The 21,963-nt window shown below is 50.7% G+C and overlaps 1 protein-coding gene across 1 annotated transcript; it reads left to right on the top strand.

The window, feature by feature from the left end:
• Positions 1-7,430: 7,430 nt before the first annotated feature.
• PIGR (polymeric immunoglobulin receptor) lies at positions 7,431-16,514 on the top strand. The gene is made up of 10 exons (XM_033856881.2): positions 7,431-7,473; positions 8,202-8,546; positions 9,287-9,937; positions 11,132-11,464; positions 12,029-12,352; positions 13,259-13,433; positions 13,826-13,944; positions 14,581-14,712; positions 14,836-14,894; positions 15,924-16,514. The coding sequence occupies exons 1-10, from the start codon at positions 7,431-7,433 to the stop codon at positions 16,017-16,019; spliced, it is 2,277 nt and encodes a 758-aa protein (XP_033712772.1). The 3' UTR covers positions 16,020-16,514.
• Positions 16,515-21,963: the final 5,449 nt, after the last annotated feature.

Here is a 21,963-nt window from a genome sequence, read left to right as displayed (position 1 = left end):
TGTGCCCAAGAAGCTGACAGGATAGAAGGAAGTGGTTAACAGTAAGTGTGGCTGCCCTGGGATCCCCGAAGGGGTGCCATCTGGGAAGGGCCCGGGATGGTGTCTCAGGCAGTGCTCTCTGCGTGCATGACTCCCAGCTTACAGAGAGTGGGGTGAGGAGAGTGTGGTCGCTGCTTGTGTGCTCGAGCCTGTTGTGGGGGAGTAGGCAGGCGCATCTCGGAGAGCTGAGTAAGGACGCATGGGTGGAAGCTCAGCAGGTGGGAAGAAGGGATGTCTTGGGTCAGCACATGTGGTTCTGCTCTAAGTTTGGTCTCCGAATTCCCTACTAACTCCTATATAGCTTAACTGGGACCTTAGGTAAGTCACCTAATCGCTCTCTCAGTCTCGGTTTCCTAATGTGTAAAATGGGGATACAAATAAGGCCAATCACTTAGGGTGGATGTGAGATTCAAATGAGAAAACGTGTGGAATTGCTTTGAAAACTCTAGAGCGAAATAACAGTTGTTTGGTGTTTTTCAGTTCGGTTCAGTTATTCCAGGACTATTGAGCAGCAGAAAGACCTGGATAGAATAAGGCATATGCAGTGCTTGGCGCGAGGCAGGTACTCTTCTAGTCCTTGAAGCTTTCCACCTCCACCTTTCTGGTGAGGGCACAGGCAGCCCCTTATTCCCGGCTTCGAAGAGCCTCTGAGATCCTTTCCAATTTCAACTCAGCTTTGCTCTCGCAGATTCCTGCCACTTTGAGGTATAGTGTGTATCACTGTAACATCCTGCACCTGCTAAAGTGGGAAAAATGAGGTCCTTCCTGGGAAAGTGAGTGAGGCGGGCAGAGACCCCTCCCAGGCATAGGCAGCATTCCCCAGTCCTGATGTTTCTCCTGGCTCTGCAGCCCGGAGGCCTCAGACATAGGCTTTCCCCCGGCCCAGCCGGACAGCATCCCCAGGCCAGCCAGGGGACCCTCCGGCACAAGCACAGATGCTGCGCAAGCTCCGTCTCTCACCACCCCCACTTCCCTTTTTGCAACTGCCCCAGGCCACCTAAGCTGCTGGCGCTGTTTTGCACCACAGCCTTCGCCATCACTCTCCCCCTTCACTAGGGGAATTACAGGTCCCTGAACACCTGGAGACGAGATAGGCCAATTCATGGGTTCGGGAAGAAGGCAAGTCTCTGGTCTGCCCAGAGCCAGCTCTGAAACTCTCCATCCATCTCTCTCCCTGGCCTTGGGTGTGGTGATGTAGCGGAAAGAGCAATGAACCAGGAGCCAGGACAGCAGCTAGCTGTCTCTTAGCCCGTCTCTTAGCACCTCTAGACGCTGTGGCTTTATTTTACAAATAGTGTGATAGCAGCAGCTTCCAAGTAGTAAACACACTTACCCTTGGCTTTCACAGCTTCATTCCCTTCCCACCTGAAACAAACCTGGGAGGTAGGCAGGGTAGGTATCACAATCCCATTTTACAGTTGAGGAAACTAAGACTGTGAGTTAATGTGAGTGGTGTAAGTTCACCCGGCAAGTACAAATGACAACATTTTGGGGCAGTCATTTTGATATGGTCATGGGGACATTCTGACATCACCTAAAGAACACAATACCCAGCTTTATAAACAATAACATTATTCAGGCATGTGCTCAGCAGAGATCCCCTCATCTACGTCTTGCCCCTCTTTGGGTGGGCTGAAGCTGGGAGACCAAAGTCCCTGGCATTGACACAGTGTGATGGAGTAGACAGAAGCTTTGAAGGCAACGTGTCTGGTTTTAGGAAACGAATGTAGCATGCTGTACACGTGGTAAGTGCTAAATAAATAGCAGTCAGTATTATTTTTTCAGGAAGAAATTTCTCTGTTGGCACCTACCTCCGGGTTCAAATAGAGTCTCTTCACAGGAACTACCTTTCCTGTGAAAAGCAGAGAGGCGAGAACTGGACTAACTTCTCTGAGATTGGATTTCCTGCTCCCTCCCCTCCTGACTGCTTCCTCTCAACTCTAAGACCCTCTGCAGTACAGCACAGTGACTAAAATCTTGTACTCTTGACCCAGAATGCCTGTATTTGAATCCCATCCCAGGCACTTACCTACTGTATAACTTTGGACAAATGTCTTACTTCTCTGGGCCACAACTGTCTCATCTGTGAAATGCATTTGCCCATTTTATCCTACCTTCTAGGGTGGTTGTGAAGATTAAATGAGTTAACACATGTAAAGCACTTGAAAATGACTCAGTACGTGCTAGCTATAATTATGATCCCTCACTTCTAACCTAGTTCTCTTTCAGGCCATGCTGGTCTAATCTGAGCAGCTCCCCCCAGTCTTCAAAGGACGCTCAGCAAATAGACTTCTGTTCTCTCACTCTAAGACAGGAAAAAGAGAAGACTGTGTTGATTTTAAAGAGGATATGGGCAAGGAACTTTTTTTTTTTTAAGCCCAGCGCCCTGCTTAGAACTTTACATATGTTGCTTCAATTAATCCTTACAGCGACTCACTCTACTAGGTACAATTGTCTCCAGTTTACAGATGAGGACTTGGGGCTCAATGAGTTTAAATAGCCTGCCCCCAATCACACAACCCCCAAGTAAGAGAGACGAGAGCCAGGCTGAGGAGTCCGTGTTCTGTGCTACTCTCCAAGTGCACAGCAACCGTAAAAGTTAAGTGCACAGACCCTCACCCTCCTGTGCTAAGGAGTAATTGCAACCTCTTACGGTGGAAGAGCACTTTACACTCTTCAGAGTGCTTCCATATATATTAACCTGTTATTCCACTCCATAGTCCCCCATCCCACAGTAGCCCTTCAACTAGAAGAGTCAGGGACCATGATGCCCATTTTGCAGATGGGAAAGTTGAGCCAGCATATTTTGCCCAAGTGGTAGAGCTCTTCTGGTAGCCTGTGACAGAGCAGGACTCTGGACCTCTGGGTTCTCTTCCATCCTCCATGCTCCTCTTCATGCTACTTTCCCTTGAGTGCCCAGAACCAAGAAGCTATTGGGCAAAGTGAGAGAAATCAGCCCTAACTTTGCCCTTCTCAGAGAGGGAATGAGATTGTAACCATTCCCAATCTAATCAGTCTTTGCTGAGCAGCTGGTCTTCGCCAGGCACTCTCTGGAGAGCAAGGCCTTCTGGAGGTGGAGAGATTGATTTCAGTTGACTCTTAACTTCCAGGAGCTTGCCATCTGGTAGAGTAGTGAGGTAAACACTTACACATCAGGGTAGAATGGGATGGAGTCAATAACAGGGGTTCTCAGTCTTTGTGGAAAGGCCATCTGAAAATCCACAAGTCTTATTCCCAGAGCTTCATGGAGCTTGTATCCCAAATGCTTAATTTCTGCTGAAGTCTTGCATTCCGACTTTTGACAGGAATGGAACCAGAAAGTCTTGGGTCTTTCTAGCTCATATATCCTTTGGACCCTGTGGCTGCTCTCTCTCCGTCTCCCTGCCCTCTGGAGTTCCGATTCCTTTTCCCCAACACTGTCTTTCCTTGGAGATTCTCCCACAATCCAGGGCTTACATAAACTTCATAGCCTCTCCTATGCGCCTGCCTGCCACTACAAGTCTGAGGCCCTTCCAGACTACACAGACTGCCTTCCCTCCCCTAGCGATGCTGTGGTTTCCAGGCTCACGCTAGTCTGTGCTCGGCCTCTGCACCCACGGGAGAGGAGAGTGATAGTCCCACATGGAGCCAGTCAGTGCCTCTCCTGGCCATTCAGTCCAGGCCAAGGAAAGCTCCTTCCCCAGCCAGACCAGCCACTCCCTGCTCCTCTGAGCCCCAAGCTTCCTGTTCCCCCAAGTTCACACTCACAGGAAGTCAGAAACTGCCCACTTGGCTTCAAGTCCCCATAGTGCCTGCTTCTGCTCCCTCTAAAGCCCCGGAGGCTGTGAGAGCTTCAGCTGACCCTCTGCTGTGTGCCAAACAGGTGAAGAACCCAGAGTTGCTGAGGGCCTGTGCTCGCCAGCAGCCAAGCCAGGACCTGGTCCAGGAGAGCCTCCTCCCTCTGAAAAAGGAGAAAACCCTAAGATTAGATGGACAGAGATTTGACTCCAAGCCATGAGAGCTGAAGACCAACCACTCTAACTTCAGGGGAGCTATAGCTAGATTAATTCTACGAGGAGATAGACTCTATTATTCAGCAGGGCTAACACCCTGCCCCAACCCACAATGGTGTAGACATACGTTATGAATATATCAGGGTCGGTAACTTGGTAAAATGAGAATGATTTAGAATATCCCAGCCTGACTAGTGAAAATACGGCTCCTTTTTTTTTTTTTTCTTGGCGGTACGCGGGCCTCTCACTGTTGTGGCCTCTCCCGTTGTGGAGCACAGGCTCCGGACACGCAGGCACAGCGGCCATGGCTCACGGGCCCAGCCGCTCCGCGGCATGTGGGATCTTCCCGGACCGGGGCACGAACCCGTGTCCCCTGCATCGGCAGGCAGACTCTCAACCACTGCGCCACCAGGGAAGCCCTTGGCTCCTTTTTAAGAGCCAGAAAATGTGCCTTCACGCATGATATACTAGCCCATGTAGATCCCAAAAGAACAGGTCCCTCTGAGCATCCAAGTAGTGATAATAGGGTAGCGATTCGACCCCACTCTGCTGTGGAGTCTTGGGGCCAAGAATCTCTTAACCCTTAGATTTCCCATCTGCACATGAAGATATCATTTATCCCTTGGGTGGCTGAGATGATGGATGAAGTCATATAAGAAAAGAAGGTAGCAAAGCATCTGGTGCATACTAGATGTTATGCTCTTTCTTTCCTTCCTAAAGCAAATCCTTTGACTCCAGCCCCAGCTACCATGGAACTGGGGCCTCCCTGAGACCTGAATCTCCCAGGTTTGGGAGAAAGTCTGGTTTTGAGAGGAAGGGATTTCAAATGATTTGCAAAGCCCAGGGTCCTTTCAGCTGCGAACAGAGAAATTGTGTTTCAAGTTTAGCTTTGATCAAAGATTTCCTGCTCTTGAGAGCATGGGGACACGGGAAGAGTCCAGTATCCCTGGGGACTGGACTGTGTGTTTCCTCACCAAGGTCAACTTCTACCAGATTTGCCCTCCCCCTGCGCATGCCTGGTGATCTCATCCCTGGTGTGAGGTTATGCAAAGGGTAATGGGTACGTGTGCGCATCCTCCCCCGACGTGGACCTTCACAGCCATCCAAGCATGTCACAGATGAGAGAAGCCTGGGCTGGCAGTCGGGACCCCCGCTTTGGAAAATCTGGCATCTGACTCTATGTAACCCAAGGCAAATTGCTTTTACCAATCCAGAGGAGGGGTTGCATCCCCCAGCTCAGCCTATGGGAAGACCGACCCCAGTCTCACAGAAATATTAGGAAGCTTGCTGATGTCAGGTGAGAACAGCGACCAGAACCAGAGAGCTGCTACTGGCTTGGGCTCCTCAAAGCACGTGGCTTTGTGTCCGCCCACTGGCCACGGAATCCAAGGCCAGCGCAAATGGCGGGTGGTAGAGTCCTTGGGACTCTGCAGCGAGTCCATCCCAAGTGCTCCAGAGGAGAGAGACTTCCCAGGCCTCTGACCCCTGCCCCCACCTGGGAGTCAATCCCATGGCCACCACGGTGCCCACTCAGGTGGTCCTGCAGCCAGCGTTGCCTGAGCACATCCAGGCTGGGAGGGACGTTGGCATTTGGCTAAGGCCCCACCCCAGAAGTTAATCATTGGCCTGGTATGAAAAGTCCGGGGCAGTTAACCAGAATCAAGAGAGCCTCAAGCTGCCACCCGACACCCATATCTGCCCCCACCCGCTCCTCTTACTCTTCTGAAGAACCGGAGAAACAGAATACCTTTATCTCCACAAGGAAATAAAAAGGTGCCTTGCTGGGAAATTCCCTCACGGAAAAGAAATAACCGAGATAAACAGCTCTATTTCCTTTGGCTCAAGCTAGCGAAGGGCGTCTCTGAGAGTAGGAACAGGGCCAAGGCAGTAAGGGAGCCTGGGAGATGCGTCTCCACGCCCCCCGCTGCTTAGAGCTTCCTTCTCTTTACGGGTGCTGGTTACTGCCCAGCACTTGTGAACACAGTTTTCTCCTTTCACACTCTCTTCCTCAAGTCCATTCCAAAGTTGAAATCCTGTCACAGTCCGTGGGAAAGTGGGGACTCCCCTCTTCGCCTCTCTCCTCCTTTAGGCTGCAGTCTGGGTCCAGAGGACAGCTGTGGTCAGGCTGGGCCCTGGGGCCCTCAACCCTCCCCAGCCCTGGGCCATGTCCACAGATGTTACAAGGTCCACACGTGCTGCACCCTCTGAGTGGCCTTACTTTGGATTCTCCATCTTCGTCGGACCCACCTCAGCAACCAGGATAACAGAGGCCATCACACCTACATTTTGAACCCCAACCCCATAACTGAGGGTCTGGGAAATCATGGGCAGATCACTCAGCATCTCAAGATCTTGATTTTCTTGTCTATGAAATGGTTGTAATTATATCTGTTCTGTCTTATTTAAAGGGAACTTATAGAGCTCCAGTGAAATAGTGTAAATGGCAATGCTTTGATAAGCAAAGGGGGCTCTACAAATAGCAGGAATAAGCATGAGGGATAAGCATCCCACTCTCTTTGAGGTGCAATACAGTGCAGTAAGAGAGGCTCAGAGCTTAGACCCTGGGGGTCAGACAAAGCAGGATTCAGGTCTTGCCCACCTCCTCCACTCCCACCCTACCTATCCCCACACTTAATCCTCGTGTGAACGCGAGGAAAGCGCTTAACCTTTAAGCTTTCATTTCCTCCTGTGTAAAATGTGGATAAGATTGCCCGTCTCCTCAGCAACAACAACAACAACAAAAATAGAATACCCACCTCCGTGGGGCGATATCAAGTTTAAATGAGATAATACAGGTACATTATTTAACACAGTGCCTGGAACATGGTACAAGACCATTCATGGTGGTTATGACCATCATCATCATTTTCATCCTTGCTAGGCTGCCTCTAGGCATCTCTACTTACTCATAGGACACGCCATAAAATATGCCAGCCCCCCTCCACCTCCCAGGGGTGTAGGGAGGGCGGCTGGAACAGAGGGATGGAGCCATTTCTTGGTAGTAACCAATTATCCGGTGAGCTGTTCCTGAGCTGTAACGGATCTTGCCCAGGACCGTGACCCCCGGACAGGGATAGAGAGGAAATGACCCATGTGCGTGTCCCTACCCCAAAGGAACTTTGCAGCTTAGTTGAGAAGATGAAAATCTACTTATACCTATTAAGGAACAAAGAAGCATTGTTGATAACGGGACTTTGAACTGTAATGGGAAAGGCGGAGCCATTCATTCTTCCACAGGTTTTATGTCGGTTACTGGAGATACAAAATCAAACAGGTGTTGCAGGAACTCGGTCAGCTAGTCTTGGAAGACAAAGGCACTCCATCACCTCATGCTATTGTCTTTCAGCAACCACTCAAGAAGGCGGCCTGGGTGGCACAGCCCCACGGGATCCTCCAGCGATGTCGCGCCTCTTCTTCGCCTGCCTGCTGGCTGTCTTCCCAGGTGCGTCGGCCAGGTCCCAGCCCACCCCCATCCCAGACCCAGTTCCCTGGGGGCTCTGAAATCAGGCCCGTCCCCAAGGATGTCCTTTGCAAAGCCTGCACTCCCTTGAGGAGTAACCGCACAGACGATGCAGAGAGGCCACATCTGAAAATGGATTGGTGAGCCAGCGCTGGGGATAGGGAACAGAAATGGCGCTCCCACATTTGAAGGTCAGGGGTCTGGTGAAGGATCTTCACTGGGAATAAAGAAAATAAGACCTTGACCTTGAACGAAGCATCACTATGAGTTGCTTTGTTTGGGGGTTTTGGGGAAATGACTTATCCTTGTGGCTCTTAATATTTTTATCTGGAAAAAAAAAAGAAAGTAATCTGTAAAGCGTTTTCAGAAATATAAGGAAATAACAGATAACAAAGGAAATAACGTAGCACCCCACGAGGGTGGTTTAAAAAAATATATATATATACACACACACAAGGGATATCACTAAATAAGTTTGTGATTCCGTTTTCCTTAAAATGGTTATCATTAATGAATTACGATTAAAATGTAAGAATTGTTCAACAGTTTGGCAATTTAGCAATTGCCTAGCTGTAGCACATGGTAATTAATCCACAGAAGGCACATGTCTTGGGAGGAAACGTTCATGTCCTCGGCGTGGGCTGTCTGGATCCTCTCAGCGGGCTTTACCCTCCTGCAGCCTCGGAAAGCCTCTGTCTCTGTCCCCACAGTGGTCTCCATGAAGAGTCCCATATTCGGTCCTCAGGAGGTGAGCAGTGTGGAAGGCAGCTCAGTGTCTATCAAGTGCTACTACCCTGCCACCTCCGTCAACCGGCATACCCGTAAGTACTGGTGCCGGCAGGGAGCCAGGGGCCGCTGCACTACCCTCATCTCCTCAGAGGGCTACGTCTCCAAGGACTATGAGGGCAGAGCCAACCTCACCAACTTCCCAGAGAGCGGCACATTTGTGATGAACATCGGCCATCTCACTCGGAATGACTCGGGGCTCTACAAGTGTGGTCTGGGCATTAGCAGCCGAGGCCTATCCTTTGATGTGAACCTGGAAGTCAGTCAAGGTAAGGATCCAGGTGCCTTAGACTTCTGGGGAAAAGTGAGAGGGAATCATCCCAGGAGCAACAGGAAGGCCTGAGGAAGGATCTCCTGAGAGGGCATGGGGAAGGCTATGGGTCCATCTGGAGGAAAGGACTTTGCATAATAGAACATGGAAACAAGACAGACGGGACCTACTTGGTGGTGGGGTGCGGGGGCACTTTTCTAGGTCTTCAGGGCCTGAAACATTTCAGGTTTTACTAAGGCTCTAACTTAGAAGAGCATGAGGAGGACAGCGTCTCTCATTAGATTTGTTGCAGGAGGGACAAGAGGTCCATGAGCAGGGAGAGATTCATAGGGTTCCTTAAATTCTTGCTATTAGAGCACCCTTCAGATCAAGACCTTGGGTCACCAGAAGGCTTCTTTTAAAATATATTTTCTAACCTGAGATCCATTAGTCCATCAAAACTCTCAGCGTAAATAAAATGATCAGTTCTTGCCCAAAGTCCACAAGACTGGATGTAATAAGTGATACAGGTGTAAGTATCAAGACAGAATAGAGGAGGGAGAGACGAGTGCCAGCTTGGGAAGCCTTCATAGAGGAGGCAGCAGTAAAGTTGGGCCTTGGTAGATATTCCGACAGTGTCCCTCTGGAAAAGAGGGCACTCCAGGTGACAGGCACACCCAGCCCTCAAGGGGAACATTGAGTAGTCCTATGTTGCAAGAAAGCAAAATCACAACTTACCCCCCACCCCTCATTCTGCAGCTCCTGGGCAGATAAATGGCGTCCACGTCTACACAGCAGAACTGGGCAGAAAAGTGACCATCAACTGCCCTTTCAGGGCTATGAATTCTGAGAAGAAGAAATCTGTGTGCAAGAAGACAGGCCAGAGCTGCGTGCTAGTCACCGACTCTACTGGGTATGTGAGCCCCAGCTACAGCAACAGAGTACATCTCAATATTCAGGGTACCAACGAATTAGCGTTCAGTGTTGAAATCAATCACATCCAGCTCAACGATGCTGGGATGTACGTCTGCCAGGCTGGGGATGATGCCAACGCCGACAAGAGCAATGCTGACCTCCAAGTGCTGAAGCCCAAGCGTGAGCTGATTTATGGAGACCTGAGGGGCTCAGTGACCTTTGACTGTATCGTGGGCCCCGAGAAGGCAAATGTGGCCCAATTTCTGTGCCAGGTAAAAAATGCGGAAGCTTGCAGTGTGATCTTCAACACGCTGGGGAAGAAGGCTCAGGACTTTGAGGGCAGGATCCTGTTCACTATCAAGGATGACGGCTTCAGAGTGCTTGTCACCAGCCTGAGGAAAGAGGATGCGGGGCTCTACCTGTGCGGAGCCAACCCAGATGGTGAGCCTCAGGAAGGCTGGCCCACCCAGGCCTGGCAACTCTTCGTCAATGAAGGTGAGACCTGAGAGTGGGGAGAGGGAAGAGGTGGGCAGTCTGGCAGGGGAGAGCCTCACTCGCTCCCTGTGAGTCTATTTAATCTCCGTCAGTCAGCTGACAATAGCTGCTCACTGACGAGCCCTGGATCAGATGTTCTGTGGGCAGCTGTACATGAGAGCTATACGACATAGCCTTTGCCTTGTGTGATCTCCTAACTCTTCTTCTCTGTTATCAAAGGCCTTTGATGGCCGTCCCTGATCAATAGGAATGAGAGGAGTGAAGCTCCTGATTGAGACCCGACCTGTAGATTGCCTGGGTTTCAGGGAGTCATGGTGAGGACATAACACGGAGGCTACCTGACCCTCGAGCACTATGGCATCTCATCCTTCACACTCAGATGGAAGAAGTCTTGACTTACGTTGGTCGCAAAGCTTTCCCAGGAAGGCAATGCCCCAGCTTCTAAAATCTCCCCTCTAACATCTCTTAGGGTTATTTGTTATTCAGCAGGTTAAATCTTTGCTTCTTCTCACCCTGGAGCACTCCACACAGAGTTACCCTCATGAGACACAGTGAACCAGTACTTGAAGTTCATGGTCACTGCCCTTGTGACTTTCCTGTAAGGGGCTCACATTCCCTGTACATCATTTCTCCATCTAGCTCGGTCCTCACCACATCCCTCAGCATCTTCAGTCATCTGGGGTTCTCATGGAACCTCAACTTTAGCTTCTTGGAGAGAAGCCATGCTTCTTCTCTTGGACATGGCCCTCAGTCGGGGTGCTCAACAATTAAACTTATCTGTGCTACATAGTGTATATTTTAAATCATACTGTTCTAATACATTTTCTTAATTTGGAGAAAAAACATCTGGCCCTTTTGTGGGACAAGTTAATAAACAGACAAAAACTTACCTAGGGGGAGATTTTGTAAGAAGCCTAAGGAGAAAGGCTAATAGTCTCTCTTTAAACCCCTTCCATTCTCTGCTCAGAATAAGGTGGGGAAGGAATCAAGGTCGCCAGACCAGTGGGGAAGTCTCCTGGAGGCTGGGTGAAGGCTCCAGTGCTGGGCTCTGTGACATTAGGAAAATCTTTTTCACTTTCTCAGGAGGGTGAGGTGATTGGTCTAAATGTCACTCTCTACCCTGGCCGAGCCCACGGGGAAGAGGCTGCCCAGACCGCATTGCTTCTTCCTTCCCATCCCTGTCTGTGCTTCTAGAGACCATGATTCCCCCAAGTCAGCCTGTGGTGAAAGGAGTGGTGGGAGGCTCCGTGGCCGTGTCCTGTGCCTACAACCCGAAGGACACAGACAGCCTGAAGTACTGGTGTCGCTGGGAAGACACTCAGGGTGGCCACTGCCCGAATCTGGTGGAGAGCAAGGGGCCGGTCAAGGAGCAGTACGAGGGCAGGCTCGCACTGTACGAGGAGCCAGGCAATGGCACCTACACCGTCATCCTCAACCAGCTCACCACCCAGGACGCCGGCTTCTACTGGTGTTTGACAAGCGGCGATACTCGCTGGATGTCCACGGTGGAGCTCAAGGTTGTGGAAGGTAATTGCTGCACTGGGGCAAGAGGGAAGGCAGGCAGCCCCAGGTACCCCTCCAGTCAGCAGCAGTAACACCCCTCAACCACTCTGCCTCCCACCTTCCCCCACCTCCATGCTGATGGAGAGAGCCCACCTGCTCATACCTGTATCAAGCACCCATCCCCGTCCCGTTCACACCTGTAACAAACCCTTTCCTGCCCCACACTCTTCAAACTACCACACCTCCAGCGATCAAGAGTATCGGCTTCTTTTACAGTATATACGGCGTCAGCGGAGTAGAGTATGGCTGTCTTGAGTCTAGGAGAGCAGATAACAACGAGGAAAGCAAATTGAAGTCATTAGCAAGGTCTATGGTCTGTGATAGACTAGAGTGACTCACGGTGGTCACCAATAATCTATTATAGACACATAATTACAAGTGCTTTTGTGTTCAGTATAGTGTGTTTATTTACCATGCTGTCCAAAGAGGAAATAGGCTGTGGACAAAGCACCCCCCTAGTCCCCCCATCACTTTTCTGCAGCATCACCAGCGCCGACTTCTGTGCCTATTTCTCCCTCCCTGCTCCAGGAGAACCAAGCCTCAAGGTACCCAAGAATGTCAAGGCTTGGCTGGGAGAGACCCTCAAGATCTCCTGCCACTTCCCCTGCAAATTCTACTCCTATGAGAAGTACTGGTGTAAGTGGAGCAACAAAGGCTGCAGGACCCTGCCCAGCCAGGACGAAGGCCCCAGCCAGGCCTTTGTGAACTGCGACCAGAAGAGCCAGGTCGTGTCCCTGAACCTGACCTCCGTCACCAGCGAGGACGAAGGCTGGTACTGGTGCGGAGTGAAGGAGGGCCACAAATACGGAGAGACCGTGGCTGTCTATGTGGCGGTGGAGAAGAGGGTGAAGGGTGAGTCTCCGAGGGCCATGCCCACGTACCCTGGGACCCCACAGAAAGCTGCCTAAGAGCATCTCCATCAGGGGTGGCCCCTAGGGTTGGCTATAAGAGGCGGGGGTGGGGAGGGGGGTAGATTATGCCCCCACCTGGTCTAATTTAGCCTTCCAGAAAGGGCATCCCAATAAATATACAAACTAATTAAAAATAGTGGATTTGCCATTTAACCTCAGTTTCAAGACAAGTCCCATAGTTGCTCCTTCAGGCCACTTTGAAGCCCTTTCTATACAGAGAGATCTTCTTCTATATGTAGAAATGTCAAAGTCACTGTTATATGCGTCATACTCTGCCAAAGTCTGCTCAAAAGAGGGCCAGATAACCTTCATGTACAAGGTCTGATAAAGAAAATCGGGGCAATATCTTCTAATAAGTTTGCATTTCAAGCCTCTTTTTAAAATATCACATGAAATGTTTTATCCCTAATGAAGGTATTTTTAGTCCCTCCAGAAATCCGATTATGTCAGCATCCAGTTGGTCAGGCTCACTGAGGGAGCCCTAACCAAGCTATCACCAGGGGGCAGCACTATGGCGCCCAGCCCTGTAGTCAAGAGGCCCTGGGCAGGGTTTCAAAGCTGTGAAAAATCTCCCTGTCCACAAATGATGGGTCAGCCCTTATGCATACCTGGATCTAATGACACGGAACCCTGCAAATGGAAGTGAATTTGCTATGAATGAGACCGAGGTCATCTGTGACAAGCTACTGAAGACCACCAGTCCTGTTTCTAGTGTCCTTCGAGACCCTATCCTAACAGTCTTGAAATCTCACCCTGACCCTGGGGTTCCTAATGAAGTCCCACTCCTCAGACTCCCTAAACTCAAGGACAGAAAGAACCATAATCCAGCCCCCTCTGCTCTCTCCAGGGTCCCAGGATACCAGTCGAGTGAATGCTGCTCCTGGTGAGGAGGCGATAGAGCCGAGGGCCAGGGAGACTGAGAACAAAGTCATTCAGGGTCCCAGCCTTTTTTCAGAGAAAAGAGCAGCGAAGGATGTCGGAGGTCCAGCTGGTGGGAGCGGAGCACCTGCAGATCCCGGCAGGTGAGGAGGGATTTGGGGATCCCCACCCGGAGAACATTCTGGAGACCGAGGACCTGAGGTTGGTCCACCAGGCCCAAGGAGGAGAGCCTGTCCGCTTCTTGACAGCGGAGGCAGCCCTCACTGCCTCGGTCTGTGCTCTCTGCCCTTCTCCCGCGACCAGTGCGGTGTTCACCATTCAGTTCAATTTGCCAGTCCGGGGATGCAGGCAAGGCCCGGTCCTCAGCTTTGTCCTGTCTAGGAGGGCTTCTTAGAAGAACAGAGCTCGGGCGGCTGTATCAGGAGGACGCAGTGGATTAACCAGGAAGGAAGAACTGGCTGGAGACAACCGGCCAGCACCTCCTGGGATCCCCAGTGTCCCTTGCAGGGACTAACTAAATTAATGCTCCCTCCAGCTCTGCAGGACAAGGTGGGAGCTCCAAAGCGCTGTTCACCCTGGTGCCCCTGGCCCTGGTGCTGGCTGCAGGGGCCGTAGCGATTGCAGTGGTCAGAGCCCGACACAGGAAGAATGTCGGTGAGTCCCGGGGTGCTCCCTGCCCCCCACCTCCAACACTGAGCCTCAGTCCTGGCTCAGAGGCGCTGAGGGGAGTTGCCATGATTTGTTTCCTTTTATCAGCTCAAAGGAAGGGTCCAGGAAAGTGAGGTGGGGAATAATAAACCCATACATGCTCAAAACTTACAGTAAGTGCTGTGGTCCAAATGCCGTCATCTCTGCTGGAAGTCCATCTTCAATTGCTGCGGGTCTAAGTTCAGAGGCATAGCTGCTGGGGAGAGGAGGGCAGGGTGCTGGGAAACCTGGGCTTCCAGCCTGGTGTGAGGACCAGTCAGCTGTGTGACTCGGGGTGTCCCAGTTTCATACCTCTGGTTTCCTCACGGCTCAAGACAGGGCTAAGAATAAACATCTCTGAGGACAAAACAAGGTCCTGGGCATTGCAAGTTTGCAGAGTGATGAAGAGAGGTCAGCGACTGTTGAGTCTAGATTGTCTGTGAAAAGGGACTGGGGAGGAGACTCGGGTCACTTCTAATCTGCCTTGGGTCCTAGTCAGAGACGAGCAGCAAAGAACTTGCCCCCCTTCAGCTCTCCTGTGGGGCTCCCTCGGGGACGCCCCGGTCCCCATCTCTACACCAACTCCTCTTTGCCCCCGGACAGACCGGATTTCAATCAGAAGCTACAGGACGGACATTAGCATGTCAGACTTTGAGAACTCCAGGGATTTTGGAGCCCATGACAACATGGGAGCCTCTCCAGACACTCAGGAGACAACTCTCGGAGGAAAAGACGGTACATCCCTCACTCAAGGGAATGCCCAGTCCCTGGGGAACAAGAATTAGCCCTGACTCCGCGTCTGGGATGGGAATAGGAGGCCGGGGAGGGCTGACCCACCCACCCCTGCTCTTCACACAGAGTTCGCCACCACTACCGAGGATGCCGTGGAGAAGGAAGAACCCAAGAAGGCGAAAAGGGTGAGAGCAAGGAGGGAGAAGGAGGCCTCACGTGGGTGACGAGGAAATGCAGCATGAGGGACTGCAGTTAGACATCAGGAGAAACCACCTCAGAGTGGGGCTGGTGCCAGAGTAGGGAAGGGGGTGTAAACAGTATTTGGAAAGTGCATCTTTCTGGTTGTGGTGTTGACCTGGCTGAGGCCCAGGCAGGAGGTAAGCTGCGTTTATAGGCTGTAAACTGGCAGGAGGGAGGGAGACGGCAGTGGGGGGGAGGGGGCAGGGGGAGTGGTTGGCAGGGGATGAGGAAGGCAAATGCATTAAAGATTCAGCCACAGGGTGGGCAGGTCAAATGTCAAACGCTGGCCATGGGACCCATAGACTCAGGTCACCACCCTCGCTTGAGGGTTTGCGGGGACCAGCATTTTCCCTGGGCCCGGAAGACATTTGCTCATGGGAGGTACTGTTAGTCACTAGAGGCCCCTTCCCACCCCAACCAAGTGCCATGTTACTTGAAATCCTGCCTGCCTTTGGGTCACATGTTACCCTCTCCTCGTACTTCCCTGATCCCAAGGCACTAACGCTTGTTATCATATCTACTCTCCCTGGCGGCAGCAGAGATCCCAGCACTGGGAACAATTAGGGGAATGAGTCAGTCCTGGAGACAGCCTTCCCCTCCAGCCTGGTGTTGTGTCTCTGAACTGGTAGAGAAAGAAAAATGTAAACCTTGTAGCAGACGCCAACCTAGGCCACCTTGGCCGTGACTGGGGGCAGGGCTTCCGGGGACGGGCCCAGGCAACAGAGATGGTTCCACTCCATGTGTTGGAAGGAGGTAGTGAGACAGAGGGAGATATTTTTAGAAGCTGCAACTTTCCATTTCTCAAAATTAGTCCCTCTTGGTGAGCACAGTGGCTGGAATGAGAACAGTGGGTGAACAGTCTTGGGTTGTTTAGGTCAAGATTATGAATTTAGGATACTTAGTGCATCCCCCCCCCGACCCCCAGTCTCTGAGCCAACGCCCCAAACACTGACCCCTCTCCTGTTGCCCCCTAGTCATCCAAGGAGGAAGCCGACATGGCCTTCACCACCTACCTGCTCCAGACCAACAACATGGCCGCTGCCACCCAGAATGGCCCCAGAGAAGCCTAGACAGAGCCCTGGTTGCACCCATCCCTCTGCACGTGGCAATCACGTTCTGAATCACGTTGATCCTCAGGGCCCTCAGCTCCGGGCCTCCACTCCCTGCACTCACACCCCACCTAGGCTTTTCCTACCTGTCCTCAGAGGGTATGTTGGTCCCTTCTCGGTGGCATCCAAGCCTGGCTTACTTGTTCCTGTTGGGGGTGAGGTGACGTGAGGCATTCCCACCTACAGTTTATTCCTAATGAAAGAACTAAGGTGTGGAAGGAGAATTAAGATCTAAGGGGACCTCTCAGAAAGAAAAGGGACCACAGTGGGTGGAGAGACAATTTCAGAAAGCCACTCAGGGCTTCTCTGCACCCTTGTTTTGGGATGTCAGTGGGATTCTCCCTTCCACTCCATCCCCGAGTCTCCCAATCCCCCACTCCCTTCCATCTTCTCTTCTTCTTTCCCTCATTAAAAATACGCATTTGGATATTCACTAGATTCCATGTGCTCTGCTAGACACCGGGACACGTAGGCCACAAACCCGGCTAGCAACCTTTCTAAAAACATCACTGAATCCCTGGAAGCCACAGCATCTCTGTGTATTTACACTCACTAAAATCCTCATCAGGTATTCTCACCTCTGCCTATATTGGGAGAAACCATAAAAGGTCTGGAGTCCTGAGGCCTTGGGGATTATGTAACATGGGCATACATACAAGGAATCAAAAACACATTCTTACCATTTTCCAGGTGAGAAAATTGAGGTCCTAAGAGGTGAAGAATTTTGTCCAAGGGCAAAAAATGAGATACACTAGTGTCAAAGCTAGATTTCGCATCTCCTGTTTCCATACAAGAGCCTCTGCTCTCCTGATGGAGACAGAATTCTACAGGAAGGAGGAAGAGGAGGAGAAAAATGTAAATAGCGACTTTCGCAAGCCCCACCTCAGGGAAGACACCCCTTTCCCTTTTTGTCACTCACAGAGACCTAATCGTGTAAGAGAATGGTCAAACATTCATAACCCCTGTATTTGAAGAGTTCTGAGTGAAAGGGGAGAAAAGAGGGGGTTTGATGGTGCCAGGGAGGGGCTGATCTCCAAAGAGCTAAGGTTTTAAGGTCTTTTTCCCTCTAAGCTCTGCACTTCAACTAGCACCTACAAGCTGGGACTTGCTAACAAATCAAAAATGTGAATTAATTAATAATTAAAGACAGTGATTGCCACCAAGGAGGCTCAGACTGCATTTGTCCCCCATACCACTTGTTTCCCAGGCAACCCTTTCAGAGCAGTTTGCTGTAGTCCCACTTTTAGACACCCCAGGACATGTATCTAAACCAGAGTTCCCCCACCTCCAATGCTGGGCTGAGGGAGGCTAGGGGACAGCTTGCAAGTGGGACCAAGATTCTCTTCAATAAGAGAACACTTTGGGGCCTACACCAGTGGTCAAGATGCCAAAGCTCTGTAATGAAAGACTCTCTATGATGGAATGAACTGAAAGCAGATATAACCAGTGCTCCGCTTAGGCATTAAAAAAAGTCTTGGTACAGCATCCATGGAACACCTGACCTTAAATCTCATACCTCCCTGGGGTATCCTCCGAGATCAAGAGGCTATTAATCAAAACTCAAGTAACCAAACGAATAGACTCCTTCCATAGACTAGAGGCTAATTAGATGATGAGTTAGGTTTTAGAATAGTTGACCCAAAGCCTCTTGGGGGACAGTGATTAGGTAAAGGACCCCCTCGTCTCCTAAGGCCATTCCTAGGTTCTGCTAAACGTTGCCATATCTTATAAGCTTCCGTGCCACCCCTAGACTCTTCTTCAGGGTGTCAGTGTGTAGAGAGTTCTCTCTTGGAGAGAGTTCTTCCTGGCCGTCTAGCCCACCTGATGTGGGATAGAACCTATGTTTCTATCCGGGCCTTGAACATAATGCTTTCCATGCTATGTGCTTCCCCAGTCTGGATCGCAAAGCATTGCAGGAGAACCAAAACTACAAGGTATGTTAGAACCCATCACTGTTTTACCCTCAGGAAGCTGCTCCCTGACCCACCAAAGAGTCATGCCTGGGGCAGAAGAATTAAGATACAGCTTCTGTGTTAATGCAACAACCTACAAGCCAGTCCTGAACTTAGGCAGTCTATCCCAGTCCCTAGAATCAAAGGCCAAGAAATGTCACTAAAGCTGCAATCTTGTATTATTCTTAACTGACATTGTCAATAGATGATAGCAAGTTTAGTAATATGACCTGCCCCAAATCCACCTGCTCCGCATGCAGCATGTTGGACAGAAAAACCCTCCTATGAATAAGGAAGCTGGTCTATAGCCTAAATGGGATCTCTAATAAGTTAAAAAGTCACCAATTTGCGGGAGTATATTAATTTCCTAGGGCTACTCTAGGAAGTACCACAAACTGGGTGGTTTAAAATGACCGTAATTTATTTTTTCACCATTCAGGAGTTTAGAAGTCTGAAATCAAGGTGTCAGCAGGGTCGGTCCATGTCAGCAGGGAATATCTGTTCATGTCTCTCTCCTGGCTTCTTGTAGTTGCCAGCAATCCTTGGCTTGTAGACGCATCACATGCATCAACAAGGATGCATCACATCCTGGGCTTGCCTCCATCATCGCATGGCCTTCTCCCTGTGGGTTGCCCTGTGTCTTCACATGCTTTCTTATAAGGACACCAGTCATTGGGTGGAGGACCCACTCTAATCCAGTTTGACCCCATCTTAATGAATTACATCTGCAAAGTTACTGTTTTTAAACAAGGTCATGTTCTGAGGTTCCAGGTGGACATGAATTTTGGAGGGACACTATTCAGCCCAATATAGGGGAGTAACAATCAACTGTGAGGTTGATAATGATAAATCAGATAACAAGGATTAGTATCCAGCAACCATGCAGAGAACTAGTTCAATATTTCTGATGGCAAGAAAACCTTCCTCAAGTTCTTGAATTATCTTGATTTTTTTCTTTTTAAAAATCCATTATGTAACAATGATTACACATTACTAAGACCCAGTAGTGGTTGAGAAGCTGTTTATAGCAGTTGATTTTTGTTTGCAAAGCTAAATATGTATATATATATATATATATATATATATATATATATATATATTTGTCCAAGACTTTCCCAAGACTCAGGACGGGTCATCTCTCCTAAAAACAGCAGACAGCAGAGAGGACCTGACTATGATATGGTCTGTGAAGCTTGTCCCCAAGGCAGAGAAACAAGTAGGGCTCCCCATCCCCAAGCTTCTCTGAAGTAACTCTACGATGGAGCCTGTACAATAAAAAATTATGAGATCATCTCAGAAAGACTACACATCTAGACAGGGGCACACCGAGAGAGAAGATATAAAACTAAGATCAGCGGTCCCCAGCTGGACAGGAAGCTGAAGCGGGAAGGGAAGGAAGATAGTAGAGCTGTAAAATTCAAGGAGTTCTAGAAGCTTGTAAACCTCTCCTAAGGCTGATAAAGAAATGGGTGGCCAATCCACCCTCACTAGAGCCAAAAGTCTTTGTTTAAGTGTATGAAGCTGAATATTCTAAAATCTAGGTCTTTGCGGACAAATCACATTAAAATTCATCCAAAATTTCCACATATTTGGGTTCTAACCTTAGAACACCAACAGGAACATGACCATATTCAGGAAAGAAATTTTACCCAAACTCCACCATTTCTTGTAGCAGAAAGTCACGAGTCTGTTTACCGTAAAGGTTAACCTTCCCAAAGGCCCATTCCTGGGGAGCAGCTCCCTCTGGGGCGGGCAAGCCTGTGGTCGAAGTTCTCAGAAAGAGGAAACTGCAGGATGCCTGAGCCAGGTGCCTCTACCTGGGCGGGCTCCCCAGTGAGTCCAGGGGGCAGGGGACTCTCACGGTCTGTCTTTGGGGAGAGCAGTGCTGGGTCATAGTGAGGGCCACCCAAGGATCTCAGCCCTCTGTCTGGAAAGGTCAGGAGATGGCTCTTCAGAGCCTGGCCAAGGGGAAGGTCAAAGCAGGGTGATGCGATAACCAAGCAGAGCCGTAGGACAACGTCCCCCTTGATAACAAGGGCTAGTCTCCTCGGCGCTCACACTATATTCCAGCCCTAGGTAATGCCTGCCTTCTGCAGCCCTTACAAGAACTTTGTGAGAAATGTTCTCACCCCATCTGTAACAGAGGTAGGATAATAAAACCTCAGCTGTTATGGAGAGTGGATGAATTTACCTGAAGGACTTTACCTGAAGGAATTTACCTGAAGTTCCTGATCTATCTGGTGTTATTTATTCCCTCCACCCGCCGGTCACTGGGCTCTGAATATTTTCCATTGGGTTATCCCTTCTGGCCAAGCCTTGGCACGACATGAGGCCACGGAGTCCCCTGCCTGTCGGGGCGCTGCAGCTCCTCAGAGCTTCTCCTGTGAGTGGGGGCACCAGAGCCTTCCAGAAGCCCTGTCGGTCAGAAAGAAGAAATAGTATAGATGGGCAAAAAAAGGCGAGGGAGAAGAGAGTGAGGATGGCTAACTTTTCCCACTTGGCAATTTAGCCAGGGATCAGCCTTCCCCTGGGGCCACACCCCCAAGACCCGGGGGCAACATCTGAAAGTAGAGACTAGACGGCCCAGGTCTGCGAGCTTTAGTCCCTCAGACTCCAAACATTCACTTCCTCCCTGACCATCCTCAGATCCCGCTCTTAAGAGCCCAATGTGATGTTGTTAAGAGTTTTATTTGGGCCACACATGATGTGAAACTCCCTCCTACACACTTATCCCACACATCCCTGCACTACCTGGCAGACGCAGCCACAGCTCAGCCGACCCCTCGTCTTCATAGACACATTCACACACACAGCACGTTCACACTCACAGCCACGCACCCACACACTCACAAGCACACACCACACACACACACACTCACAACCACACATACATTCACACATCACACACACACATCATTACTCCACACATGCGCTCACACGCTAACATCACACATAACACACTCCCACACCGCTCCTCCCACTGTCACACACTCACACATTCTGGTCACATACCACTCATGCTCACACATCACACACCTCACACTCTCACACCCACAGTCACACACACACACACACACACACACACACACACACACACACATTTCATTCATTCATTTATTCTGTCTCCCTCCAAGGCATCCCAGGCCTTGGGCCTGGCAATGCCAGAGCCCAGCTGTGCACCAGCTGCAGGGCTGGGAAGAGGCCTGAGTATAGGGAAGGGTGGAGGCTGACGGAAGACCCCCTAGAGTCACCCACTTGAACCAGAGCCTGGAGGCTGCTCTCGACACCTCGGCGGGGGCGGGGAAGAAATCACAGCTGCAGCTGCTCTGGGCTGGTGGGGACCCAGCGCCCCGCCACCCACACTTCCTCTGCACCTGCTCCGAGCCTCACGCCCCACTTCCACTGCGGATGTTGTCTTCTGTGTTTTGGAGAGCGTGTGACAGACCTGTGTTGTGGGGGCAGGTGGGGCCTCCTGGAAAGGTATGGGGACAGCCAGAGTCCCCTGTGGGCACAGGAGGCTGCAGCGCCTGGAGGTGGGGGCCCTGGGAACCAACCTGTGGACAGGGATGAATCATCCAGGGATGAATGCTGAATCCTCCGATCAGTAGCACCTTCCATGCCTCCGCATGAGGGGCTCTAGAGACACCTGCATGACCATGGCTTCTGCGGGGCCTCAGGCACACTGTGGGAGGGAGGCAGGGCAGGCACCATCCCATTTTATCCGTGGGAGAACTGAGGCCCACGCTAGAAAGTGCCAAGCCAGCAAGAGAATCCAGGGTTCTGACTGGAGCCCAAAGCTCCTTCCGTGATGACTCTCAGTGTCCCGGCCACTGACCCTCACCCTCGACCGTCAGGGGCCTGAAGGGTAGCTCTGCCAGGCTGCTGTGACTCTAGGCAGAGTTGCCGTGTGACCTGTCACACCCTTTCCGGGCATTGCCCTTGTGGTCACTGGA

This window comes from Tursiops truncatus, chromosome 1, assembly GCF_011762595.2.
Source record: "Tursiops truncatus isolate mTurTru1 chromosome 1, mTurTru1.mat.Y, whole genome shotgun sequence".
NCBI lineage: Eukaryota > Metazoa > Chordata > Mammalia > Artiodactyla > Delphinidae > Tursiops > Tursiops truncatus.
Note: the sequence above shows the minus strand (reverse complement) of the source record. Positions and strands in the feature narration are given on the sequence as shown.

Bases quoted from the DNA above. Each gene is read 5' to 3' on its own strand.
- PIGR (XM_033856881.2), top strand. From the start codon at position 7,431: ATGTCGCGCCTCTTCTTCGCCTGCCTGCTGGCTGTCTTCCCAG. The intron at 8,547-9,286 runs GTAAGGATCCAG...CTCATTCTGCAG, and splicing joins GAACCTGGAAGTCAGTCAAG to CTCCTGGGCAGATAAATGGC. The intron at 9,938-11,131 runs GTGAGACCTGAG...CTGTGCTTCTAG, and splicing joins GCAACTCTTCGTCAATGAAG to AGACCATGATTCCCCCAAGT.